Here is a 27,451-nt window from a genome sequence, read left to right on the forward strand (position 1 = left end):
AATCCGTAGAATACGGTGGTATTCAACATCAAAGATTTGGGAGAAGGGCAAGTGGTTCTTGCATTTTATTTTCATTTAAACGTTTAGTTAAAAACTAACGAAAAACATCAACACTGCCAGAAATGCATCCATTGTTACAAAAACTAAAAATTGCGCTCCCAAAGTTAACACAGCCGAGCGCGTGCGTGCACGCACATTGGAGAGCGGTGGTGAGGTGGTTGGCGCCCCGCGCTACGAACCCGACGACCAGACTTTGATTCCCGCTCACGACAAGAAAGAATATTTGAACCGGTCCCTGGGCCTCCCCTAGGTCGACGACTCTGCTTTGTACGAGTACTCGTTCCGGCTTGAAAATGTAAACAGCACTGGGGAGACAAAGGTGGACGGTCGTGGTGTTGCTCCCCCCAACCCCTTCCCCAGCCCCCCCCCCCCCCCCCCGTGCCGGCCTTCGTAGGTGCTACTCGCGAACAGCACTTTGCCTAACAGTCTGTTCAAGGCTACACGGGGCATCTTTGTGTGTACCTGTACACGTATGACTGGATGACTGGATGAGGGTCATTGAGGTGGGGAGCGGCGGGGGTGGGGGGGATGGGGGCAGTGTATGCCAGTGCAGGCGTTGTTGGGGGGGAGGTGACCAGGTGACGTGGTGAGAGAGAAGGCGCTGCACACGCAGCCTCCTCTTGATTCGGGGGCGACGCCAGAACCACGACGCCCGGCGTCGTCTGGGAATCGACGGACCCGCGACGCCCGGGAGGAGAGCTCGGGCTCTCTGCGATCGCCCGGCGGTCGCCGGCTGACGTCGTAACATCTCCAGCGGGAACGCCGTTTCGTGTACAATTGGGAAAATTCTCGCTTCGGGCTCCTCCAGTTTGGGTGAGAGACCCAAACCGATCGGCGCACTTTCCCGTGACGTCGACGGCTCCATTTGATCGTTCGATGGGCGGCTTAGAGGGCTGCGGCATGACGCCCACACAACGCTGCGAATCGTGATATTGGTCGTGAAAGCCTACGCGTGAAAGTGATCGTTATTACACCTCGCCCCATGTTTTGAAGACTGCGCCGGTCTGCAAGGAGTGGGCATCGGTCTGCCAGCAGGGTGGGACGGTGCTAAGTGGCTTTTCCGTGACGAGTAACTTGCAAGCAATTTGGCAAATGCGGGATCTTTACGGTTGTTACGCGCACCCCGCGGTATTAAACGGGGCGGCCTCTCGGTTCCGGACCGCCGACCTTGCGAACGCTCTGCAGCAGCGGACGAACGAACGACGCGGAACGACGCTCGACCCCGACGTTCCGAATTTCGCCGTTGTTCCGTGAACGGACGGCGACGCCCGGCTGCGTTGCTCTTGCTCACGAGGCTGCGAAGCCGCGGGTCGTGCCGGAAGGTCCCCAGGGCCCGCGGACGGCGGGGGAAAACTCGTCTTCGGTGACGTCACCGCCCGCCACCGCCGCCGCGTCCACCGTGGCGATGGCCCCCGGCGGAATGCGGTGGCGTGCGCTCCGAGCTGTCGAGCATCTCGCGGATGAGCGGCGGCAGGGAGCCGGGGATCTCGGTGGTGAGGGTGAGGACTCGCTCGGCGCCTGTGCGGGGTGGGGGAGGGAGGGGGAGGGGGGGGGTGCGGAAGGGATGGATCGACGTGGGAGAATCTCGGCTGGGAGTGTCATTTCACCGCCGGGCGAAGCCCGTTGAGCTGCTGGGCTCTCTCTCGCCGGTGAGGCGCCGGTGGAAGGTGCGGCAGCCCCTCAAGGGTCTCGTCCGCACCACCACCGGTCTTGCAGACCGCCAAGTCAATAACTGGAGTCGACCGTGGCGGCCAACGTTCACCCAGAACCGTAGCCACGTCGTTGCGAGTCGACCTGTAACGCCGCAGCCACACGGCACCCGGCCCGCCGCTCTCGCGGGCGAGAGGCGAGAACGACTTTGGGGGTCGCCCGCGGGCGAGCGCCGAGGCAGCCGCTCGACGAACCCCGGCGTCGACGGCGCCCGAATCGCCCGCGGCGCCGGGCCCGCCGCGCCGGCCGCGGTCGGCCTCTCACCCTTGGCGCCGATGCCGCGCAGGTCGGCGACGGCCATGAGGATGCGCGCGAAGGCCCGGGGCTGCGCCGGGAGTCGCCGTCGCCCCGCGTGCCGCTCCAGCGCCGCCAGCAGCGGCTCCTGCAGGCGCTCGACGCGAGCCGTCGCCTCCAGCCCCTCGCGGTCTGCCGGCCGGGGAGTCCGGAGCGGACGGGTTAGCGACGGCCTACTCGCTGGGCCTGGCCGGGCAGTGTGTGGGATCGACGGGGGTCTCCCACCCTCCCCGCACCAAGCCCCCTGCCCACCCCGCGCCCCTCTCACCCCCCTCTCACCCCCCTCCCAACCCCCCACTCTGGGCCGTTCTCTCGAGCTCCCTGGTTGCCGCTCATCTTTCGCCCGCTCGGCTTGCAACCCTAGCGGCGCGCCGTCTGTCGCCGGACCGCCGCGGCCTTCGCGGCCCCCCGCGACCCCCCTCCCCCCCCCCCCGCGGCGAGCCTCACCGCCGCACACGAGGCAGACGGCGCTGAGCAGCGCGGCCTCGGCGTCGTCCAGCGCCAGCGCGTGGAGCCGCCCGGCGAAGGCGAAGACGTCGTCGGTCAGCGGGCCGCCCAGCGCCGCGCTGCCGATCTGCGTGCGCGTGAGCGTGAGGCCGTCCGAGAAGGTCACCGTGTCCCTCGCCGGAGTGTAGCGCGTGCACATGCGCAGGATCTGCGGGGTGCCGGTGGGGGGGGGTGAAGGGGTCGAAGAGGTGAGGTTGGGGTCAGGGCAGCAGCGGCGGCGGCTTTTGGCTCGGCCGTCGAACAAAGATGGTGGTCACCGCGTCGGGTGCGCTTCCGCGCCCGTCTGGAACGCTCTTCCTTCCGCCTGTGCACTTTAAAATAATCTAGATTGAGAAACTCATCTCTTTAGAACTGCTTGTTGTTGCGTTTAGTTTGTTGTCCTTCGACCCCGGCCCACACCTCCGATGAGCACGGTGGTGGGCTACGTACGGTGGTGCGAAAGAAGATGAACTACGTCCAGAGCAGCTGTTGCCACAAAAAGACGTGGGTCAAGGAAGATTTTTTTTTGGAGTGGGGCGCGGAGCAGTGGCGGATCCCAGGAGGTGGTGGAGATGGTGGGGGCTGTGACCCCCCCCCCCCTTGAGCCCCCTTCCTTGATACCCACAGTATTGGTATTTTGTCGATATTTACCGAACATTGTTGATTTCGGGGTTTTTTTGGTTAATGCAAGGCCCTATTTTTTTTTTAAACCTTTAAATTCTGGGACTACTCGCCCCGCTCACCCTCCCACCCTGGGAGGTTTCTTTCTGCATCCGCCTCTGGCTCGTGAACGCCGGCTGCGGCACGGACACCGTGCAGGAGGAATGTGGAACGCACGGGAGGCAACGTTGGCGACGCGCCCACAGAACACAGCGACGCGCTACGGCAAACATGGGGCCTTGTGCGCTCCGCTATGGCCCGCAGGCGAGGTCACACGTGACGTCTCCATGTGGTTACTTGGGAGGGGTGGGGGGGGGGATGGGGAGCATCAGCGGTCCCCAGCACGGAGCGAAACCTCGCGGACATCGTGCCAAACAAAACGCGGTACGAAACAGTACTGGTCGGATGGCTTTCGCCAAGTCAGCCTGGCCGACCAGCTGATTTAACCCACCGACTGACTCGCTGATTGATCGACCGACCGAGTCGTCGACAGATCGATGGGTTTCCCGGCTAACCGCGGCGGTTGGCTCGCTGGCCGAGAGACGAACCAGGATCTCGAGGCACGCGCCCTTGAGCAGCGTGATCTGGTCGGCGATGGAGAGCGAGTCGAAGCCCGGCACGCGCTTGGCGAAAGTCACGATGCTGACGATGCAGCGGGTGGAGAGGTCGCTGAACTTGTCCCACAGGCCCAGGTCCAGCTGCACGCGGTGGTCCGAGCTCGACTTCTACGTGCGGATCATCGGCGGCGGCGTCACCACCCCCCCACCCCCGCCCGTGTCATCATCAGTGTCGCCATCATGAGCGGCGGTGCCTTCATCATCATCATCATCAGTGCCATCGTTGTTGCCAGCAGCAGTGCCATCATCAGCAGTGTCATGAGTAGTGTCTCGTAATCGTTAGCATCAACAGTGAGACCCGTGTAAGCCGCAGCACGAGACGCCACTATCTCATTAGACCTCCTTTGCCAGTACCAAAATGTAATAAGAGGGTTTTTAAATTTCGATTTAAAGCTTTCGTGACTGCAAGGATTCATCTTCTTTGGTTCTTTCGGTAAAGTCACGTAGAATGAGAATAAAATATTAAATTGATAAAATAAAATAACACAGTAATATTCTCATGACGTTTCGGCCACAACACCTGATGAAGGCCGCTTGTGTTGTGGCCGAAACGTGGTAATTTTATTGTGTTATTTTATCAATTTATTACTTTATTCTCATTCTACGTGACTTTACCGAAAGAACCAAAGAAGAAGAGGGTTTTTCCCCTTTTTTCTGGCAACAAAACTGAAACCTTTTGACAAGGATTCATGTCTGCATTAACCACAATACCTTCAGTCAAAATGCAAACAAAAAACATACTATGATAATATATTGGCATTGTTCTGAAACTGGTCCACACCAAGGGACGGCTTTCTTTTGAGCCTCGACCCAATTGGTGCTCGACCACATGACGCCAGAAGGCATCACACAGCTCAAAGACAATGCACTATCAAAGTAATGAGGGCTCGGGGTGATATTATCATAGTATGTTTTTTGTTTGCATTTTGACTGCAGATTTTGTGGTTAATGCAGACATGAATCCTTGTAAAAAGGTTTCAGTTTTGTTGGCAGAAAAAAGGGGAAAACCCTGTTATTACGAGACGCCACTAATTCTGTTTTGCGGTATAAACACGATAAACACATCCCGTCAACCCCTTATCAGTGCCGACCTTATTACGGACCAATTCAGACCTTATTGGTCACCCTGTGTCCTTAAATATCAACGTTCGTCCTACAAAGTCCCATCACAAGGGAGAAACGCAAACAAATAGACGAACTTATTTTTGTTGCCCGTATTGAAACGGCTGTAACGCCGCATGGATCTGACAACTCAACATCCATGTAGAAGAACACGGCGTGAACCGTACGGGTTGACGGCTGTGTAAAGGCCACGTGTTCTGGCACCGAGGGCTCCAGTAACCCGAGTGCTGCTGTCTCTCGACTCGTCGTTTCAGGTCGGTGTGACCTGGCAGAGGTTCGGGGAGCGTGGGGCGAGGGGCGCTCACCCTGGTGACCTCACCCTGGTGTCCTCACTCTGGTGTCCTCACCCTGGTGACATCCCGGTGTCTGTCCTCACCCTGGTGACCTCACCCTGGTGACCTCACCCTGGTGACCTCACCCTGGTGACCTCACCCTGGTGTCCTCACCCTGGTGTCTGTCCTCACCCTGGTGTCTGTCCTCACCCTGGTGACCTCACCCTGGTGACCTCACCCTGGTGTCTGTCCTCACCCTGGTGACCTCACCCTGGTGTCTGTCCTCACCCTGGTGACCTCACCCTGGTGTCCTCACCCTGGTGACCTCACCCTGGTGTCCTCACCCTGGTGTCCTCACCCTGGTGTCCTCACCCTGGTGTCTGTCCTCACCCTGGTGACCTCACTCTGGTGACCTAACTCTGGTGTCCTCACCCTGGTGACCTCACCCTGGTGTCCTCACCCTGGTGTCCTCACCCTGGTGACCTCACCCTGGTGTCCTCACCCTGGTGACCTCACCCTGGTGACCTCACCCTGGTGACCTCACCCTGGTGTCTGTCCTCACCCTGGTGACCTCACCCTGGTGACCTCACCCTGGTGCTCTCACCGTGGTGTACTTGCCAAGCTGGTGGAGCGATGGGAAGGTGTCTTGGTGAGCCCGCCGAACGTTCTGTATCAGGGCGTCCATCTCGGTCTCTGTGTCACCACCACCGCCTCCACCGTCGGCACCACCACCGTCGGCACCACCACCGTCACCACCGTCGGTACCACCACCGTCACCACCGTCGGCACCACCACCGTCGTCACCACCGTCACCACCGTCGGCACCACCACCGTCACCGCGTTCTGCCGTCGCAGCAGTGAACCGCTTGGCCGCCACCGCCTCCTCTCCCTCGGCGCTCCTCCTCCTCCTCTCTCCCGTGCCTCCGTGACCGCCCCCCTCTCCCGCCTCATCCTCCTCCGCCTCCTCCTCCTCCTCCTCGCACTCCTCCTTGCGCCTCTTCCCACGCTCGTTCCTCACCACTGGGCGGAACGCACCGACACGAACGTCAAGGTTATTGTCGTCGTCGGCCGTGTGGCTTCGGACAGAGAGCGGCACACGCAGGCGTGCACACAAAGACAAAGACCCCACCGCCCCCCAGTGTAGCCTGTAACAGGCCTTTAGGGCAAGCGCTGTTCGCGAGCGGCACCTATGAGGGCCGGCACGGCACACGAAGGGGGTGGGTGGCCAGCACCACGCCTGGCCGCCCTTCGTCTCAATGTTCGCGACTCACCGTACCAGAATCAACTCGATGAAGGCCCAGGACCGGGTCAGATGTTAGTCACTGGTGTAGGTGGCGGCGAGCTGATCGCTATGATGGCCCTGTCCACAGACTGTAACAACTACAGGGGCATCTCACTGCTCAGTGTGCCGGGAAAGGTCCTGGCAAGGATTATTCAACATCGCCTTGCCAGGCACGCTGACGAGAGGCTTGCGGAGCCCCAATGCCGTTTCAGGAAAGGGCGGTCCTGCGCAGATGCCATATTTTCTGTCCGTCTGCTACAGAAGATGGTGTAGGGAATTCCAGCAAGACCTACATCTCTGCTTTATTGACCTGGTCAAGGCCTATAATACCATCAGTAGGCCTGGGCTCTGGGTTGTTCTTGGTGCTTTTGGAGTCCCTGACCCTCTGCTCACGATCATTAAGGACCTTCATGATGGTGAGCGGGCCCGGGTAAAACTACGTGGCCGGGAGTCGGAGCCATTCCCTGTACACCTTGGGGTGCAACGGGGATGTCCTCTGGCTCCCACATTTTTTTACATCTATTAGTTCATGAAGACTTCGATGGTGGTACCAGGGAAATTGACATCTGGTACAAATACAATGGGAGGCTGATCTATGCCGGTGTGTGGGCAAGGGATGGCTCCCTATTAATCAACCATGTTTTATGTATGTCGATCTGGTAATTGCTGCTCACTCAGAGGAGTTGGAGGTGCTGCTGCTGAACCTGGAGCTTGCCACTAAGAGCTGGGGCCTTACTATCAGCCCCACCAAAACTAAGCACCTGCCTGGGTATTTTGTACCATCAGACATTCCACCCCCACAACTTCCAATTGGTGATGGGCAGTTGTGGAGAGAGTGGAGAGTTTCCACAGAGTGGAGAGTTTGACAGCAGAGGTCTCCAAATCAGTCGAGCGGCATTATCTTTTCATCGGCTTCGTAACTCTGTGTGGAAGCTTCGGGTCTACTCAGCCACAGTCATGCCCTCCCTTCTCTATGCTTGTGGAACGTGGATCCCCCCCTAATAGAACATCTTCGCCGGTTGGAAACATTTAGGCTAGCCTGCCTACGATCCACCCTGGATTTAACCAGGCTGGATTATGTTAGGAGCTCAGAAATCCCTGAAAGATCTGGACAAAGTCCCATCGGTGAGCTCCTCCGGCAGGCAAGGCTGCGTTGGCTGGGCCATGTCGCCCACATGCCCAGCCACCGCATGCCCAAACAGCTTTTGTTCGGCCGGATTGACGGGGCTAAATGGGCGCGGCATGGGCTAGAGAAGCGATGGAGTTATGCGGTACCATAGGATGCGGAGCTGAGTGGACTTGCCGATGACTGGTACCAGCGGTGTCAAGATCGGCTACTCTGTGGGAGGCTCGTGAAGGACGCTACTGGGCAGTTGGAGGCAGTCGCCCTTCGGCAACAACAAAGGGCAGAGGAGCAACGCTCACAACAACGAGCAGAGCGCCGGGCAGTTAAAACAGAGAAATTTGGCACAGTAGGGGGCACTGACGGTGCATCGGCCAGTCATCCCAGTCAGTCGACCCACGGCACCTGGGTCTGCCCCGTGACCTGCCAGCGTGCGTTCGGCACATAGCCATTCACCACCATTTGGTGGTGAATGTCGGTTGTTGTTGTTGTAGGTGGGGAGGGAGGCTCACACTCGCGCGACATTCCCGCGGCCAGGCATCCCTGCAGTCGGCAAAACTGGCAGCGGTTGCGCGTGAGCTTGTTGATGGTGCAGCGCCGGTCCTGGGCGCACTCGTACATTGCCTTCTTCTGCACGCTGCGGCGGAAGAAGCCCTGGCATCACAACCACGCGGGGGACCGCCATCAACGTCATCGCCATCAACGTCACCACCGCCATCAACGTCGCCGTCATTGTCACCACCATCAACGTCACCATCAACATTGCCATCACCGTCAACGTCACCATCAACATTGCCATCACCGTCAACGTCACCATCAACATTGCCATCACCGTCAACGTCACCATCAACATTGCCATCACCATCAACGTCACCATGAGCACCGTCGCCATCACCACCACGGGGGGGGGGGGGGGGGGAAACCGCCATCTCAACATTGACAGTGTCCAATATCATCGTCAGCACCACTATCGGCATCAACATCATCATCGTGAGTATCACCGTGAATATCACTGCCACCACCACAACAATCATCGTCGTCGTCATCATCTCCAACATCAGCGGTACGATGAGCAGCACCATCATCATCACCATTACCCCCCACCGTCGGTGCGCGGTGTGTTTGGGGAGTAGCGGTGAGCGCGTTTCCCTGCGAACCCGGCGACCCGAGTTCGATTCCCGCTCACGGCAAACATTAGCGTCAAACTTGTGAAACCTGTCCTGGGCCTCCCGTAGCTAGACTCGACCTTAAACGAGTACTGGGTGCGGTGTGTACAAGTATTACTAAACTAAACTCTGCTTTTATTTTATTTTACCAGGTAAAGCCCACTGAGATATGTCGCTCTTTTTCAGAAGTCACCTGGCCACACGTGATAGCTCAGCGAAGTGGCTTCTCATCATCACGTGGAAATGTGTCGCTGCAAAATGCCCCCAAACGCGTGTTTGTTAATGTGGAGGGAAAAAACGGAGGACCTGGAGAAAAATCCACGCGACCACGGGGAAAGAGAGAGAGAGGCACGCAAACTCCAAATATACAGAAGCAGCAGCAGCAGGCGTCAGAGTCGGGATGGAACCCAGGACTTCCTGCATACCAGGCGAGGGAGTTCACATCTCCCACCGTGGCGCCCGTATTAAACAGCAGCGCTGGGGGAGACCACGGCACCTGTGCGTGGTGCCGTGCCGGCCTTCACGGGCGGGCGCTACTCGCAAAGAGCACTTGCCCCCCTCCCCCAGGACAGCCTGTCCAGAGGCTACCCGGGGGACCTTTGCCTCTTGTCACCTTGCAGCCCTCGCAGGAGACGACTCCGTAGTGGAGGCCCGAGGAGCGGTCCAGGCAGACGGCGCACGGGCGACGATGGAGTGGGGGGCCTGACGACGACAAAGACGACGACGATGACGAGGTGGAGGTGGTGGAGGAAGAGGTGAAGGAGGAGGGTCCCAGCTCAGCCACCTCGTCGCTCCACATCTCCACGCCTGGTACACGCGCAGTCACGCGCTCGATCGATCGTGTGTGTCTGTGTCTGCACACGCGTGTCTGTGTGTGCGGACATGTGTGTGTCTGTGCGAACATGTGTGTGTCTGTGTGTCTGTGCACACGTGTGTCTGTGTGCGTGAACATGTGTGTGTCTGTGTGTGCGCACACGCTTGCGTGTCTGTGTGTGCACACGTGTGTGTGTGTCTATGTGTGCGCACACGTTTTCTGTGTGTGCGCGCATACGTGTGTGTCTGTGTGTGTGCGCACACGTGTGTGTGTCTGTGTGTGCGCACACGTGTGTGTGTCTGTGTGTGCGCACACGTGTGTGTGTCTGTGTGTGCGCACTTGTGTCTGTGTGTGTGCACACGTGTGTCTGTGTGCGCGAATGTGTGTGTTTGTGTGTGTGCGCACACGCTTGCGTGTCTGTGTGTGCACACGTGTGTGTGTGTGTCTGTGTGTGCGCACACACAGACAGACTGCCCTACATGACATCATAACAACAGTCTGGACGACTGGTACACGCGCAGTCACGCGCCCGATCGATCGTGTGTGTGTCTGTGTCTGCACACGCGTGTCTGTGTGTGCGGACATGTGTGTGTCTGTGCGAACATGTGTGTGTCTGTGTGTCTGTGCACACGTGTGTCTGTGTGCGTGAACAGGATTGGAAGGACTACAGGGGCATCTCACTCCTCAGTGTACCGGGAAAGTTCCTGGCAAGGATTATTCAACATCGCCTTGTTAAGCACACTGAGGAGAGGCTTGCGGAGCCCCAATGCGGTTTCAGGAAAGGGCGGTCCTGCACAGATGCCATATTTTCTGTTCGTCTGCTACGGCAGAGGTGTAGAGAATTCCAACAAGACCTACATCTCTGCTTTATTGACCTGGTCAAGGCCTATGATACCATCAGTAAGCCTGGGCTCTGGGTTGTTCTTCGTGCTTTTGGAGTCCCTGACCCTCTGCTCACGATCATTAAGGACCTTCATGATGGCGAGCGGGCCCAGGTAACACTATTTGGCCGAGAGTCGGAGTCATTCCCTGTACACCTTGGGGTGCGACAGGGATGTCCTCTGGCTCCCACATTATTTAACATCTATTTCGACCACGTAGTTCGTGAAGCCTTCAATAGCTGAACCAGAGGAATTTCCATCTGGTACAGTTACAATGGGAGGCTGATCGATGCCCGGCTGCGGTCAAGGGATGGCTCTCTATTGCCCAACCACGTTATGTATGCGAATCTGGTAATTGCTGCTCACTCAGAGGAGGAGTTGGAGGCGTTGCTGCTGAACCTGGAGCTTTCCACTAAGAGGTGGGGCTTTACCATCAGCCCCACCCAACTAAGCACCTGCCTGAATATTTTGTACCATAGGACAGTTCACCCCTACAACTCCCAATTGGTGATGGGGCAGTTGTGGAGAGAGTGGAGAGTTTCCCATACCTGGGCAGTGTGCTTATGACCGGCTCCGGTTTGACAGCCGAGGTCTCACTCCAAATCATTCGAGCGGCAATATCTTTTCATTGGTTGCGTAACACTGTGTGGAAGCTACCTGGTCTGTCGCTCCGCACGAAGCTTCAGGTCTTCTCGGCCACAGTCATTCCCTCCCTTCTCTATGCTTTCGAAACGTGGACCCCCCTAATGGAACATCTTCGCCGGTTAGAAACATTTAGGCTGGCCTGCCCACGACTCATCCTGGGTTGAACCAGGCTGGATTGTGTGAGGAGCTCACAAATCCTTGAAAGATCTGGGCAAGGTCCCATCGGTGAGCTCCTCTGGCAGGCAAGGCTGCGTTGGCTGGGTCATGTAGCCCGCATGCCCAGCCATCGCATGCCTAAACAGCTTTTGTTTGGCTGGATCGAGGGGGCTAAACGGGCGCGGCACGGGCTAGAGAAGAGATGGAGTGATGTGGTACAGGAGGACGTGAAGCTGAGTGGACTTGCCGATGATTGGTACCAGTGGTATCAAGATCGGCCTCTGTGGAGGAGGCTCGTGAAGGACGCTGCTACTGGGCAGTTGGAGGCAGTCACCCTCCAACAATAACGGAGGGTGGAGGAGCGATGCTCACAACAACGAGTGGAGCGCTTGGTAGCTAAAGCACAGCAAGTTGGCACAGTAGGGGGCACAGGTGGTGCATCAGCCAGTCATCTCAGTCGTCTTAGTCGACCCGCGGCACCTGGGTCTGCCCCGTGACCTCCTGCCAGCGGGCGTTCGACACTTCACGTGGCCTCAACGTGCACATAGCCTGGCACAACCGTCGTGGTGACGTCACGGCCACTTAGTGGCGAATAGCAGTTGTTGTGCCATACGTGTGTCTGTGTGCACACACGCTTGTGTCTGTGTGTGCGAACGTGTGTGTGTGTGCGAACGTGTGTGTCTGTGTGTCTGTGTGTGCGCACATGTGTGTCTTTGTGTGCACACGTGTGTGTCTGCATGTACGTGTGCACACGTGTGTGTGTGTGTGTCTGTGTATGCGCACACGTGTGTGTCTGTGTACACGTCTGTGTGCACACGCGTTTGTCTGTGTGTGCACACCTTTGTATTGGACGCACACGTGTGTCTGTGTCTGCGTACATGTCTGTGTGTGTGTGTGATGCACACGTGTGTGTGTGTCTATGTACGCATGTACACATGAGGAGTGGTAGTGATTCTCGCGAACAGCCAACAGCAGTGACGAATATCTGAACAGGTCCTTGACCTCCTCTAGGTAAACTCAGCCTCAAATGAGTACCTGGTGCAGTGTGTAAACATTGCCACTAGAGAGACAAAGGCGGTCGGGCGTGGTGCTGGCCACCCACCCCCTCGTGTATCGTTCCGGCCTTCATAGGTGCTCGCTAACAGCACTTGCCCCTACAGTCTGTTAAGGCTATATGGGGGATATTTTGTGTAACAGCACGCTGCACTACAGACTATAAGAACTAACGTTTTATTTGTCTCTGTATGTGTGTAAGTGGTCGTGTAACAGCGCGCTGCACTACAGACTATAAGAACTAACGTTTTTATTTGTCTTTGTATGTGTGTAAGTGGTAGTGTAACAGCGCGCTGCACTACAGACTATAAGAACTAAAACGTTTTATTTGTCTTTGTATGTATGTAAGTGTTCGTGTAACAGCGCGCTGCACTACAGACTATAAGAACTAAAACGTTTTATTTGTCTTTGTATGTATGTAAGTGTTCGTGTAACAGCGCGCTGCACTACAGACTATAAGAACTAAAACGTTTTATTTGTCTTTGTATGTATGTAAGTGTTCGTGTAACAGCGCGCTGCACTACAGACTATAAGAAGTAAAACGTTTTATTTGTTTTTGTGTGTATGTAGGTGGTCGTGTAACAGCGCGCTGCACTACAGACTATAAGAACTAACGTTGTATTTGTCTTGTGTATGTGTAAGTGTTCGTGTAACAGCGCGCTGCACTACAGACGATAATAACTAACATTTTATTTGTCTTGTGTATGTGTAAGTGTTCGTGTAATAGCGCGCTGCACTACAGACTATAAGAACTAAAACTTTTATTTTACCAGGGTAAGGCCCCACTGAGCTACGTAGCTCGTTTTTTTATAAGCGACCTGGCCATCACAAAATAACGATAGCTCAACCAAGTGGGCTTATCATCATCAATCATCATCATCGTCACGGGGAAATGTCGAGCAGCAGCAGCAGCCAAATCCTCTCAACGAGGTTGGAGGGAGGAGGCCCGATAGTGGAGAGCGACGTTCATGGAGCAGTCTCCACGGCCCGGTGACAGATGGGGTGAGGGCAGATCTATGGGTCTCTGTGTGAGTCTATGGGTCTCTGTGTGAATCTGTGGGTCTCTGTGTGAGTCTATGGGTGTCTCTGTGTGAGTCTATGGGTGTCTGTGTGAGTCTATGGGTCTCTGTGTGAGTCTATGGGTCTCTGTCTGAGTCTATGGGTGTCTCTGTGTGAGTCTATGGGTCTCTGTGTGAGTCTATGGGTCTCTGTGTCAGTCTATGGGTGTCTCTGTGTGAGTCTATGGGTCTCTGTGTGAGTCTATGGGTGTCTCTGTGTGAGTCTATGGGTGTCTCTGTGTGAGTCTATGGGTGTCTCTGTGTGAGTCTATGGGTCTCTGTGTGAGTCTATGGGTCTCTGTGTGAGTCTATGGGTGTCTCTGTGTGAGTCTATGGGTGTCTCTGTGTGAGTCTATGGGTGTCTCTGTGTGAGTCTATGGGTGTCTCTGTGTGAGTCTATGGGTCTCTGTGTGAGTCTATGGGTCTCTGTGTGAGTCTATGGGTCTCTGTGTGAATCTGTGGGTCTCTGTGTGAGTCTATGGGTGTCTCTGTGTGAGTCTATGGGTGTCTGTGTGAGTCTATGGGTCTCTGTGTGAGTCTATGGGTCTCTGTCTGAGTCTATGGGTGTCTCTGTGTGAGTCTATGGGTCTCTGTGTGAGTCTATGGGTCTCTGTGTCAGTCTATGGGTGTCTCTGTGTGAGTCTATGGGTGTCTCTGTGTGAGTCTATGGGTCTCTGTGTGAGTCTATGGGTGTCTCTGTGTGAGTCTATGGGTCTCTGTGTGAGTCTATGGGTCTCTGTGTGAGTCTATGGGTGTCTCTGTGTGAGTCTATGGGTGTCTCTGTGTGAGTCTATGGGTGTCTCTGTGTGAGTCTATGGGTCTCTGTGTGAGTCTATGGGTGTCTCTGTGTGAGTCTATGGGTGTCTCTGTGTGAGTCTATGGGTGTCTCTGTGTGAGTCTATGGGTCTCTGTGTGAGTCTATAGGTCTCTGTGTGAGTCTATGGGTGTCTCTGTGTGAGTCTATGGGTCTCTGTGTGAATCTGTGGGTCTCTGTGTGAGTGTATGGGTCTCTGTGTGAGTCTATGGGTGTCTCTGTGTGAGTCTATGGGTGTCTCTGTGTGAGTCTATGGGTCTCTGTGTGAGTCTATGGGTCTCTGTATGAGTCTATGGGTCTCTGTGTGAGTCTATGGGTGTCTCTGTGTGAGTCTATGGGTGTCTCTGTGTGAGTCTATGGGTGTCTCTGTGAATCTGTGGGTCTCTGTGTGAGTCTATGGGTGTCTCTGTGAATCTATGGGTGTCTCTGTGTGAGTCTATGGGTCTCTGTGTGAGTCCGTGGGTGTCTCTGTGTGAGTCTGTGGGTCTCTGTGTGAGTCTATGGGTGTCTCTGTGAATCTATGGGTGTCTCTGTGTGAGTCTATGGGTCTCTGTGTGAGTCTATGGGTCTCTGTGTGAATCTGTGGGTCTCTGTGTGAGTCTATGGGTGTCTCTGTGTGAGTCTATGGGTGTCTGTGTGAGTCTATGGGTCTCTGTGTGAGTCTATGGGTCTCTGTCTGAGTCTATGGGTGTCTCTGTGTGAGTCTATGGGTCTCTGTGTGAGTCTATGGGTCTCTGTGTCAGTCTATGGGTGTCTCTGTGTGAGTCTATGGGTCTCTGTGTGAGTCTATGGGTGTCTCTGTGTGAGTCTATGGGTCTCTGTGTGAGTCTATGGGTGTCTCTGTGTGAGTCTATGGGTCTCTGTGTGAGTCTATGGGTGTCTCTGTGTGAGTCTATGGGTGTCTCTGTGTGAGTCTATGGGTGTCTCTGTGTGAGTCTATGGGTGTCTCTGTGTGAGTCTATGGGTCTCTGTGTGAGTCTATGGGTCTCTGTGTGAGTCTATGGGTCTCTGTGTAAATCTGTGGGTCTCTGTGTGAGTCTATGGGTGTCTCTGTGTGAGTCTATGGGTCTCTGTGTGAGTCTATGGGTCTCTGTCTGAGTCTATGGGTGTCTCTGTGTGAGTCTATGGGTCTCTGTGTGAGTCTATGGGTCTCTGTGTCAGTCTATGGGTGTCTCTGTGTGAGTCTATGGGTCTCTGTGTGAGTCTATGGGTGTCTCTGTGTGAGTCTATGGGTCTCTGTGTGAGTCTATGGGTGTCTCTGTGTGAGTCTATGGGTCTCTGTGTGAGTCTATGGGTGTCTCTGTGTGAGTCTATGGGTGTCTCTGTGTGAGTCTATGGGTGTCTCTGTGTGAGTCTATGGGTCTCTGTGTGAGTCTATGGGTGTCTCTGTGTGAGTCTATGGGTGTCTCTGTGTGAGTCTATGGGTGTCTCTGTGTGAGTCTATGGGTCTCTGTGTGAGTCTATGGGTCTCTGTGTGAGTCTATGGGTCTCTGTGTGAGTCTATGGGTGTCTCTGTGTGAGTCTATGGGTCTCTGTGTGAATCTGTGGGTCTCTGTGTGAGTCTATGGGTCTCTGTGTGAGTCTATGGGTGTCTCTGTGTGAGTCTATGGGTGTCTCTGTGTGAGTCTATGGGTCTCTGTGTGAGTCTATGGGTCTCTGTATGAGTCTATGGGTCTCTGTGTGAGTCTATGGGTGTCTCTGTGTGAGTCTATGGGTGTCTCTGTGTGAGTCTATGGGTGTCTCTGTGTGAGTCTATGGGTGTCTCTGTGAATCTGTGGGTCTCTGTGTGAGTCTATGGGTGTCTCTGTGAATCTATGGGTGTCTCTGTGTGAGTCTATGGGTCTCTGTGTGAGTCCGTGGGTGTCTCTGTGTGAGTCTGTGGGTCTCTGTGTGAGTCTATGGGTGTCTCTGTGAATCTATGGGTGTCTCTGTGTGAGTCTATGGGCCTCTGTGTGAGTCTATGGGTCTCTGTGTGAATCTGTGGGTCTCTGTGTGAGTCTATGGGTGTCTCTGTGTAGTCTATGGGTCTCTGTGTGAGTCTATGGGTCTCTGTGTGAGTCTTTGGGTCTCTGTGTCAGTCTATGGGTGTCTCTGTGTGAGTCTATGGGTCTCTGTGTGAGTCTATGGGTGTCTCTGTGTGAGTCTATGGGTCTCTGTGTGAGTCTATGGGTGTCTCTGTGTGAGTCTATGGGTCTCTGTGTGAGTCTATGGGTGTCTCTGTGTGAGTCTATGGGTCTCTGTGTGAGTCTATGGGTCTCTGTGTGAGTCTATGGGTGTCTCTGTGTGAGTCTATGGGTGTCTCTGTGTGAGTCTATGGGTGTCTCTGTGTGAGTCTATGGGTCTCTGTGTGAGTCTATGGGTGTCTCTGTGTGAGTCTATGGGTGTCTCTGTGTGAGTCTATGGGTGTCTCTGTGTGAGTCTATGGGTCTCTGTGTGAGTCTATGGGTCTCTGTGTGAGTCTATGGGTCTCTGTGTGAGTCTATGGGTGTCTCTGTGTGAGTCTATGGGTCTCTGTGTGAATCTGTGGGTCTCTGTGTGAGTCTATGGGTCTCTGTGTGAGTCTATGGGTGTCTCTGTGTGAGTCTATGGGTGTCTCTGTGTGAGTCTATGGGTCTCTGTGTGAGTCTATGGGTCTCTGTATGAGTCTATGGGTCTCTGTGTGAGTCTATGGGTGTCTCTGTGTGAGTCTATGGGTGTCTCTGTGTGAGTCTATGGGTGTCTCTGTGAATCTGTGGGTCTCTGTGTGAGTCTATGGGTGTCTCTGTGAATCTATGGGTGTCTCTGTGTGAGTCTATGGGTCTCTGTGTGAGTCCGTGGGTGTCTCTGTGTGAGTCTGTGGGTCTCTGTGTGAGTCTATGGGTGTCTCTGTGAATCTATGGGTGTCTCTGTGTGAGTCTATGGGTCTCTGTGTGAGTCTGTGGGTGTCTCTGTGTGAGTCTGTGGGTCTCTGTGTGAGTCTATGGGTCTCTGTGTGAGTCTGGATCTCTGTGTGAGTATATGGGTCTCTGTGTGAGTCTATGGGTGTCTCTGTGTGAGTCTATGGGTGTCTCTGTGTGAGTCTATGGGTGTCTCTGTGTGAGTCTATGGGTGTCTCTGTGAATCTGTGGGTCTCTGTGTGAGTCTATGGGTGTCTCTGTGAATCTATGGGTGTCTCTGTGTGAGTCTATGGGTCTCTGTGTGAGTCCGTGGGTGTCTCTGTGTGAGTCTGTGGGTCTCTGTGTGAGTCTATGGGTGTCTCTGTGAATCTATGGGTGTCTCTGTGTGAGTCTATGGGTCTCTGTGTGAGTCCGTGGGTGTCTCTGTGTGAGTCTGTGGGTCTCTGTGTGAGTCTGGATCTCTGTGTGAGTATATGGGTCTCTGTGTGAGTCTATGGGCCTCTGTGTGAGTCTATGGGTCTCTGTGTGAGTCTATGGGTGTCTCTGTGTGAGTCTATGGGTGTCTCTGTGTGAGTCTATGGGTCTCTGTGTGAGTCTATGGGTCTCTGTGTGAGTCTATGGGTGTCTCTGTGTGAGTCTATGGGTGTCTGTGTGAGTCTATGGGTCTCTGTGTGAGTCTATGGGTCTCTGTGTGAGTCTATGGGTCTCTGTGTGAGTCTATGGGTGTCTCTGTGTGAGTCTATGGGTGTCTCTGTGTGAGTCTATGGGTGTCTCTGTGAATCTGTGGGTCTCTGTGTGAGTCTATGGGTGTCTCTGTGAATCTATGGGTGTCTCTGTGTGAGTCTATGGGTCTCTGTGTGAGTCCGTGGGTGTCTCTGTGCGAGTCTGTGGGTCTCTGTGTGAGTCTGGATCTCTGTGTGAGTCTATGGATCTCTGTGCGAGTCTCTTTTTTTTCTCTCTGCGAGTCTGTGGGTCTCTGTGTGAGTCTATGGGTGTCTCTGTGAATCTGTGGGTCTCTGTGTGAGTCTATGGGTGTCTCTGTGAATCTGTGGGTCTCTGTGTGAGTCTATGGGTGTCTCTGTGAATCTGTGGGTCTCTGTGTGAGTCTATGGGTGTCTCTGTGAATCTGTGGGTCTCTGTGTGAGTCTATGCGTGTCTCTGTGAATCTGTGGGTCTCTGTGTGAGTCTATGGGTCTCTCTGTGAATCTCTGGGTCTGTGTGAGTTAAGGGGTCTCTGTGTGAGTTTATGGGTCTCCGTGTGAGTCTATGGGTGTCTCTGTGAATCTGTGGGTCTCTGTGTGAGTCTATGGGTCTCTGTGTGAGTCTATGGGTCTCTGTGTGAGTCTATGGGTGTCTCTGTGAATCTGTGGGTCTCTGTGTGAGCCTATGGGTGTCTCTGTGAATCTGTGGGTCTCTGTGCGAGTCTATGGGTGTCTCTGTGAATCTGTGGGTCTCTGTGTGAGTCTATGAGTGTCTCTGTGAATCTGTGGGTCTCTGTGTGAGTCTATGGGTGTCTCTGTGAATCTATGGGTGTCTCTGTGTGAGTCCGTGGGTGTCTCTGTGCGAGTCTGTGGGTCTCTGTGTGAGTCTATGGGTCTCTGTGTGAGTCTGGATCTCTGTGTGAATCTATGAATCTCTGTGCGAGTCTCTTTTTTTTCTCTCTGCGAGTCTGTGGGTCTCTGTGTGAGTCTATGGGTGTCTCTGTGAATCTGTGGGTCTCTGTGTGAGTCTATGGGTGTCTCTGTGAATCTGTGGGTCTCTGTGTGAGACTATGGGTGTCTCTGTGAATCTGTGGGTCTCTGTGTGAGTCTATGGGTGTCTCTGTGAATCTGTGGGTCTCTGTGTGAGACTATGGGTGTCTCTGTGAATCTGTGGGTCTCTGTGTGAGTCTATGCGTGTCTCTGTGAATCTGTGGGTCTCTGTGTGAGTCTATGGGTGTCTCTGTGAATCTCTGGGTCTGTGTGAGTTAAGGGGTCTCTGTGCGAGTTTATGGGTCTCCGTGTGAGTCTATGGGTGTCTCTGTGAATCTGTGGGTCTCTGTGTGAGTCTATGGGTCTCTGTGTGAGTCTATGGGTCTCTGTGTGAGTCTATGGGTGTCTCTGTGAATCTGTGGGTCTCTGTGTGAGCCTATGGGTGTCTCTGTGAATCTGTGGGTCTCTGTGTGAGTCTATGGGTGTCTTTGTGAATCTGTGGGTCTCTGTGTGAGTCTATGAGTGTCTCTGTGAATCTGTGGGTCTCTGTGTGAGTCTATGGGTGTCTCTGTGAATCTGTGGGTCTCTGTGTGAGTCTGTGGGTCTCTGTGTGAGTCTATGGGTTTCTGTGTGAGTCAATGGGTCTCTGTGTGAGTCAAGTCTATGGGTCTCTGTGTGAGTCTATGGGTGTCTGTGAATCTGTGGGTCTCTGTGTGAGTCTATGGGTGTCTCTGTGAATCTGTGGGTCTCTGTGTGGGTCCATGGGTCTCTGTGTGAGTCTGTGGGCCTCTGTGTGAGTATGGGTGTATGTGAATCTGTGGGTCTCTGTGTGAGTCTCTTTGTGTCTCTGCGAGTCTGTGGGTCTCTGTGTGAGTCTATGGGTGTCTCTGTGAATCTGTGGATCTCTGTGTGAGTCTATTGGTGTCTCTGCGAGTCTGTGGGTCTCTGTGTGAGTCTATGAGTCTCTGTGTGAGTCCGTGGGTCTCTGTGTGAGCCTATGGGACTCTGCGAGTCTGTGGGTCTCTGTGTGAGTCTATGGGTCTCTGTGTGAGTCCGTGGGTCTCTGTGTGAGCCTATGGATCTCTGCGAGTCTGTGGGTCTCTGTGTGAGTCTATGGGTGTCTCTGTGAATCTGTGGGTCTCTGTGTGAGTCTATGGGTATCTCTGCGAGTCCGTGGGCCTCTGTGTGAGTATGAGTCTCTGTGAATATATGAGTCTCTGTGTGAGTCTATGGGTATCTGTGTGAGTCTATGGGTCTCTGTGTGAGTCTATGGGTGTCTCTGTGAATATGTGGGTCTCTGTGTGAGTCTTTGGGTCTTTGTGTGAGTCTATGGGTCTCTGTGTGAATCTGTAGGTCTCTGTGTGAGTCTTTGGGTCTCTGTGTAAGTCTATGGGTCTCTGTGTAAGTCTATGGGTCTCTGTGTGAATCTGTAGGTACTCTGTGTGAGTCTTTGGGTCTCTGTGTGAGTCTATGGGTCTCTGTGTGAATCTGTAGGTCTCTGTGTGAGTCTTTGGGTCTCTGGAAGTTCATGGCTCTCTGTGAGTCTCTGTGTGAGTCTTTGGGTGTCTGCGTAAGTCCGTGTGTCTCTATAGGCAGGTAGGTTGCAACATTTAGACAAGTAGGTAGGTAGGTATATGGCAGTTGAACGTAGTAATGATGATCATCGTCGTCGTCGTAACAACAAGTTCAGAAAGCGGAATGGATGTACTGACCGTAGGGGCCGACTGCGTGGAAGTCGCTCTGCGCGTGGAACCCGACCCCCCCCATGCTTGAGGGGGGGAATCCCGGGTAGGACCCCCCGTAGGAGGGGAACGGGCATGCGGCGAGGGGGTACGGAGCGAGGGGGTACGGAGCGAGGGGGTACGTGGCGTGGTAGGGGCCTGCCCCTCCCAACGGCGCCGGTGGTCTCCCCGCAGCGGCCAGCGTCCTTGAATCCTTCCTCTTGCTGTGACTCCTTCCTCCTCCTCCTTCCTCCTCTCCCTGTGAATCCTTCCTCCTCCTTCCTCCTCTCCCTGTGACTCCTTACTCTCCCTGCTCTTACTCTTAATCCCACTTCAGGTATCGCCTCCGTGCGGGATTTTACCCTTTCAGCGCCAGACGCTGCTGTGCTAACAGATCCCTGCCCTCTCGACGGTGACCGCTCCCCGTGCTCTTTTTCGAATTCTCTTTTTCGATTTCTATTTATTTATTTAATTTCTCATTCGTTTTTTTTCTGTCCACGAGGCGACGCTGTCTAGACGGCTACTGGGGAGTGGGGGGGGGCGAGAGTGGGGGGGGGGCACCACCACACAAGAGGTCACAAACGAGCCACCCCCCACCACACCCTCCCCGACACCCGACCACGCCCGAGCCCAACCGCGGCGGCAGCGGCTCTCATCCAATGCGGCGCCCAGGTGACAGTCCTCGTCAGTCGGAGTCCCCCCGTGGTGGTGGTGGTTGTGGTGGTTGTGGTTGTCGTGGAGTTTCTTGTGAAATCTGTAAAGGAAAGATAGTTAACACTACTAAGCGGAGCGCTGAGTCACGCGGTGCCGCGTTCCTACACTGCCCCATGAGCGCCGTTCAATTTGGTCACGAGTTCGTCGGTAAACGAATGACGTCTCTCCGTCACTCGGTGTCTGATGTGTGTGCCCTGTCTGCTTTTGCGATAGTCGTCGGCTGATTGTGGATTTTATTCTGTTGCTATCCTTGCACATGACCATGGCAGTAGCAGGAGCAGCGATACGGTTCAGGAGCTCGGTGGTTCAGGAGCTGGGTGGATCAGGAGCTGGGTGGATCAGGAGCTCGGTGGTTCAGGGGCTCGGTGGATCAGGAGCTGGGTGGATCAGGTGCTGGGTGGATCAGGAGCTGGTGGATCAGGAGCTCGGTGGTTCAGGAGCTCGGTGGTTCAGGGGCTCGGTGGATCAGGAGCTGGGTGGATCAGGAGCTCGGTGGTTCAGGAGCTGGGTGGATCAGGAGCTGGGTGGATCAGGAGCTCGGTGGTTCAGGGGCTCGGTGGATCAGGAGCTGGGTGGATCAGGTGCTGGGTGGATCAGGAGCTGGTGGATCAGGAGCTCGGTGGTTCAGGAGCTCGGTGGTTCAGGGGCTCGGTGGATCAGGAGCTGGGTGGATCAGGAGCTCGGTGGTTCAGGAGCTCGGTGGATCAGGAGCTCGGTGGTTCAGGAGCTCGGTGGATCAGGAGCTGGGTGGATCAGGAGCTGGGTGGATCAGGAGCTGGGTGGATCAGGAGCTCGGTGGTTCAGGAGCTCGGTGGTTCAGGAGCTGGGTGGATCAGGAGCTGGGTGGATCAGGAGCTCGGTGGATCAGGAGCTGGGTGGTCCAGATTCTCGGTGGATCAGGAGCTCGGTGGTTCAGGAGCTGGGTGGTGTCAATGTCTGCTGCTGCCCAGCACGAGAGGGGTACAGCGGAGAGAGTTTGTGTCGTTTCCACGTTCCTCCACCTACAGTGAAGGAGCGTGGACCACAGTGGGGTTCTACTTGACTCTTTCTGGCCATGACTTTTGCGGCAAACTCGCAAGTGAACGGACACAACAATAATAATAATAATAAAACAGCAACGAGCCATTGGATGGCGCCTCCTCGTGGCCCCCAAGATCTACCCCCCCCCCCCACCGTCGCGACGGGGACACGGAGCACCTCCACCGATTGGGGGGCAGACAGAAGGGGTGGGGGTGGGGGGCCGTCACGCGCGCCGCGGTCGGCGTGACGATCCGAACATGGAGGCGTGGCGCGTGAGTTAGCCGCGATGCCTCGGCTGCCCGGACGAGGCCCCTCGCATCTCCACGCCTCTCATGTCGCTGTCTCTAGCGGCTGAAGCGCTCCACTTGAACCACTGCGGCTTCTGTACACCCATCCCCTCACATCTCTGTCTCGCTCTTATCTCAATCGGCTCGAGTCTCTCCGTAAACCCCGTGGCTTCTACGTGGCCACCCCCCCCACTCAGAACCCCCTCTCCCCGTCACCGCCCACTCTGAAAACAGACTCTGCTCCGTGCAGCAGCAGCAGCAGCGTGGAGGTCGTGAGGCTGCCTCCTCCTCCTCTTCCTCCTGTTCCCCTTGCTCTCTCCTCTCTCGTTCCCTTCTCCGTCTCACGCACGGAATATCCTCGAGGGTTTCCTCCGGGTTCTCCGGGGTCCCTCACCCCCCCACCCCCCGCTCCCCTCTCCATAGCTAAATAAAAAAAACTCCACACGCAGTTGTAACGAACTAACCCCAACGCAGAAACCTGACCCTGCAAACCACTCGTTTGGGGTCACACGGCAGCAGCAGCAGCAGCATCGCCCCTCACCACCGCCTACTGCGACGAGAACTTGGCAGCTCGGCTCCTAACGCTCCACACACGCACGTGGTTACCTGGCGAGAGCGAGTCCCGCGGTGTTGGAGAGGTCGCGTCCCTTGCGCGATGCAGCTGCTGCTGACTGCTGCTGCTGTCTGGTGACTGCTGCTGCTGACTGCTGCTGCTGTCTGGCTGCTGCTGCTGGTTGCTGCTGCTGGTTGCTGCTGTCTGGCTGCTGCTGCTGCTGGTTGCTGCTATCTGGCTGCTGCTGCTGTCTGATTGCTGCTGTCTGATTGCTGCTGCTGCTGGTTGCTGCTGTCTGGCTGCTGCTGCTGCTGCTGGTTGCTGCTGCTGGTTGCTGCTGTCTGATTGCTGCTGTCTGGCTGCTTCTGCTGCTACTGGCTGCTGCTGATTCTGACTGCTGCTATCTGGCTGTTGCTGCTTCTGGCTGCTGTCGGCTGCTGTCTGGCTGCTGTTGGCTGATGCTTCTGCTGGCTGCTGCTACTGCTGCTTCTGCTGGCTGCTACTGACTGCTGCTACTGACTGCTACTGACTGCTGCTACTGCTGCTTCTGCTGGCTGCTACTGACTGCTGCTACTGACTGCCACTGGCTGCTACTGGCTGCTGCTGATTCTGACTGTTGCTGCTGCTGCTGCTTCTGCTGGCTGCTACTGACTGCTGCTACTGTCTGGCTGCTGCTACTGCTGCTTCTGACTGTTGCTGCTGCTGCTTCTGCTGGCTGCTACTGACTGCTGCTACTGTCTGGCTGCTGCTACTGCTGCTTCTGACTGTTGCTGCTGGCTGCTGCTGATTCTGACTTGCTGCTGCTACTGACTGCTGCTGTCTGGCTGCTTCTGGCTGCTTCTGGCTACTGTTGCGTCAGCAGTGGTTGTATCACGACGCAACTCAACAGGGCATCACCGTGGCACCCCACACGCAACGCTTAGGATATAGACAGCTGACACATATATATCGTGGGCGACGTTTCGGGCAATGAGCCTTCTACATTTGACAGAGAGGATATCACCCTCTGCGAGACTCTTGCCTTGCTGCACTCTTACCTGCTTGTTCCAGGTGAGTATTAATAAATTAATTGGTGGGGGGGGGGGGGAATTGGAAAATTCCCGGCCCCACCCCAACTCCCCCCACCCCCCCCCCACCACAGCGATCAAAATAGGAGAGGGGTAGGGGATGCGGTGGGGGGGGGTGTCACGTGGGGGGGGGGCACGTGGGGGGGGGCACGTGGGGGGGGGCACGTGGGGGGGGGGAGGTTAGAAATCCGTGGAAGTTCCCACTCGGCGCTGAGCTACCACGGTGGCTTCGCAGCGCCCGGTGCTGTCGAGTTGGCCGCTCGAGTGGCGCTCTGGAATTCGGGCGGCGCGGCGCGGTGATCTGTGTCTTTGTTTCAGTACCGCCCGGTGCTGTTCGCCCATCAGCGGTTACGGTACGAAGGGCGCCTCGAGAACATTGTTCACGGTTACGTGGCATCTGGAGCTTTCGTGACTGCGGGAATGACGACGATTTGCTTCTTCCGGTAAAGTTACGCGACCTTGCCGAAAGACGCAAAGGGTAAATATGGATTTGCGGTGGCTGCGTGTGGGCTGTCGTTTGTTAATGGCAAACAGGACGGATGGTGATACGCTGTAACATGATAACAAACGCAAGTGTTAATGGCTTCAAGGAGTCAAAAAGAGTCTCTTCCCACGTGTTCGCCGGCGTTGCCAACGCGTGGCCTGGAATCGTCTCCAGGTGCTCCCCAGAGCCCCCAGGCGGCGCGTTGCTTTTGCGCCGTTTGTTTGCAAATTCTCAGAAGTGTTAAAAAAAAAAGTTTTGAAACGCCCTGCAATTTCTTGTGCCCCCCTTTCTCTACGCCAGCTCACGACATCAGTTTCATCGGGAAGCTTCTCGCCTCTTGATGTACGATAAGCGCCATCCTTGCCCTCTCGGTCTTTCAAGGCGGCTTGGCACGCAACGAATGCAACGCGTGGAGCATCAGAAGAAGAGAAAATCAATAAATCTCAAACGGCAGTGGAAGATTCCCTTCTGGAGACGACGCCACTCTGAGCCGCCGATTTAACGCACGCCGATTTTCCCGGCGTCGCTGAAATCCACGCTTGGCTATTGCGCCACGCCGGATATTCTCTGCGTGGCTTCGAGCTGCGCGAAGCGAATCGAACACGTTCACGGACGGCCCTTTTGAGTTGCTTTAAGAGCAAGGAGCTCTCTACCGCGACAACGAATCAACAAAAAGCAATGTACGATGGCTACGGCTTTTCACGACCGATATTATTCGTTACAATTCGAGCACCGTGAGGTTTTCGCTGTTGCCTGATGATGCTGGTTGCGATTGTGGTGGTTGTTGTTGTTGTGGTCGTTGATGTCGTGGTGGTTGTCGTTGTAATTACCGGTGAAACGTCGCGATACACGCGGATTGTTAGCGTTGTGTAGCGTGGTTTAACTCGCCAACACACAGGCGGTTAGTGCTGAACTAGTAACCACTCGGCAAGGTTTTGTTTACGTGACAAACCTTACGAGTTGGCCTGTGTCAGGTGGTGGTTGATCGGGTTTAACGACACACATTCACATTTACGCGATCTAGCCCAAAACAGGAAAAACGACACGCTACTCTCAGCTCGCTTGTTGTTGTTGTTTCTCTCGCTCCCTGAGGTGCGACATAAGAAGGGGCCGGATTGCGGTACGCGACATTAAAAAAAAAATAATCCCCCCCGCAGGTACGAAATAAAATAATCGTACCACCACCGTACCGCCACCATACCCTCACCGTACCCTCGCCGTACCCTCACCGTACTCTCACCGTACCCTCACCGTACTCTCACCGTACCCTCGCCGTACCACCACCGTACTGCCACCGTACCACCACCGTACCCTCGCCGTACCACCACCGTACTCTCACCGTACCCTCACCGTACCACCACCGTACCGCCACCATACCTTCACCGTACCCTCACCGTACCACCACCGTACCCTCACCGTACCCTCACCGTACCACCACCGTACCGCCACCGTACCTTCACCGTACCCTCACCGTACCCTCGCCGTACCACCACCGTACCCTCACCGTACCACCACCGTACCACCACCGTACCCTCACCGTACTGCCACCGTACCCTCACCGTACCACCACCGTACCGCCACCGCCGGCCTCCCTCGGTTGGCACGCGGCAGGCCGGAGGAAGGGGTCAGGAAGGGGTCAGACGCCACGTGGCCCGCTGCAGCGTGGCCCCTCGTGGCGTAAGTCGCGCGACCAATTCCCGCGGCCAAATTGTGTTTAGGGCAAAGTTGCTTCTACGCGCGCATTCCGTGAGTTGCTTTGCTTGTAGTCGCCCGGGTTTCTAAGTTGCTTCGAGTTGCGTGCAACCGCGCTGGGGCTGATGGCGCTTGAGTTGCCTCGTGCCGTTTCAACGGCGCGGGGTTGGCTCCGTGAGCCCTCCCGGCCAGCGCGCTTGCTGACGCCCCACGTGACGTGCTGCTACTACTGCACCGCTAGCGTGTTGTTGTTCTGTTGTCCTGTTGTTGTTCTGTTGTTGTCCTGTTTGTTGTTGTCCTGTTTGTTGTCCTGTTTGTTGTTGTCCTGTTGTTGTTGTCCTGTTTGTTGTTGTTGTTCTGTTTGTTGTTGTTCTGTTTGTTGTTGTCCTGTTTGTTGTTGTTGTTCTGTTTGTTGTTGTCCTGTCGTCCTGTTTGTTGTTGTCCTGTTTGTTGTTGTTGTCCTGTTTGTTGTTGTTGTCCTGTTTGTTGTTGTTGTTGTTCTGTTTGTTGTTGTCCTGTCGTTGTCCTGTTTGTTGTTGTCCTGTTTGTTGTTGTTGTCCTGTTTGTTGTTGTTGTCCTGTTTGTTGTTGTCCTGTTTGTTGTTGTCCTGTTTGTTGTTGTTGTCCTGTTTGTTGTTGTCCTGTTTGTTGTTCTGTTGTTGTTGTCCTGTTGTTGTTGTAACATTCTTACCCCGTGCCCCTACTGGACATCTGTGAAATAAAGAGCTTCACAGCTCATCGGATTCCTCCTGCAGTAGAAATTCTGATTCTATTTATGGGACCTCGTTGAGTGCACCAGGGTAGTAAATACCAGCGGGGAGGGGGGGGGAGAGACAAAGACGGCCGGGCGTGGGGTGCTAGAACTCTGGGCACGTGTCGTGACGGGAGTTGGCGTGATCCCACGTGGCCCGTGCTGTGCTCGCCGAGCGGCTTTGGGCTCGTGATGACGTCATTGTTGAATGTCAAGGTCCTTCAACCAATCCGAGGCGGTAGTAGATGCTCTATGGATTGTAGAGATGACGTCATAGTTGAATGTCATGGTCCTTCAACCAATCCGAGGCGGTAGTAGATGCTCTATGGATTGTAGAGACGACGTCATAGTTGAATGTCAAGGTCCTTCAACCAATCCGAGGC

The 27,451-nt window shown here is 55.2% G+C and overlaps 1 protein-coding gene and 1 long non-coding RNA gene across 3 annotated transcripts; one reads left to right on the forward strand and one right to left on the reverse strand.

Moving 5' to 3' along the window:
• Nucleotides 1–50: 50 nt before the first annotated feature.
• Nucleotides 51–24,065, reverse strand: LOC116954638 (retinoic acid receptor beta-like). 2 transcript variants are annotated; one of them, XM_076052459.1, is made up of 9 exons: nucleotides 23,129–24,065; nucleotides 20,493–21,255; nucleotides 9,406–9,599; nucleotides 8,139–8,280; nucleotides 5,826–6,241; nucleotides 3,759–3,935; nucleotides 2,512–2,719; nucleotides 2,035–2,196; nucleotides 51–1,578 (listed from the first exon to the last, which is right to left on the reverse strand). In XM_076052459.1, the coding sequence occupies exons 2-9, from the start codon at nucleotides 20,545–20,547 to the stop codon at nucleotides 1,430–1,432; spliced, it is 1,503 nt and encodes a 500-aa protein (XP_075908574.1). In that variant the 5' UTR covers nucleotides 20,548–21,255; nucleotides 23,129–24,065; the 3' UTR covers nucleotides 51–1,429. The 2 variants fall into 2 exon arrangements, with proteins under 2 accessions (XP_075908574.1, XP_075908573.1); XM_076052458.1 differs by lacking the exons at nucleotides 20,493–21,255; nucleotides 23,129–24,065 and having other exon boundaries at nucleotides 9,406–11,461.
• On the forward strand, nucleotides 9,514–27,065 carry LOC142905646 (uncharacterized). The gene is made up of 2 exons (XR_012929680.1): nucleotides 9,514–9,602; nucleotides 24,927–27,065. It is a non-coding gene; the product is annotated as an uncharacterized LOC142905646 (long non-coding RNA).
• The last annotated feature ends 386 nt before the right edge of the window (nucleotides 27,066–27,451 follow it).

Source organism: Petromyzon marinus, chromosome 56 (genome assembly GCF_048934315.1).
Source record: "Petromyzon marinus isolate PM22_M1 ecotype Great Lakes invasive population chromosome 56, UKy_Petmar_22M1.pri1.0, whole genome shotgun sequence".
Classification (NCBI taxonomy): Eukaryota; Metazoa; Chordata; class Hyperoartia; order Petromyzontiformes; family Petromyzontidae; genus Petromyzon; species Petromyzon marinus.

Bases quoted from the DNA above. Each gene is read 5' to 3' on its own strand.
- LOC116954638 (XM_076052458.1), bottom strand. From the start codon at position 9,744: ATGTTCACGCACACAGACACACGTGTGCACAGACACACAGACACACAC. The intron at 8,281-9,405 runs GTGACAAGAGGC...TTGTGATGCCAG, and splicing joins TCTCCTGCGAGGGCTGCAAG to GGCTTCTTCCGCCGCAGCGT. The intron at 2,197-2,511 runs GTGAGGCTCGCC...CCCGGCCGGCAG, and splicing joins CGTCTGCCTCGTGTGCGGCG to ACCGCGAGGGGCTGGAGGCG.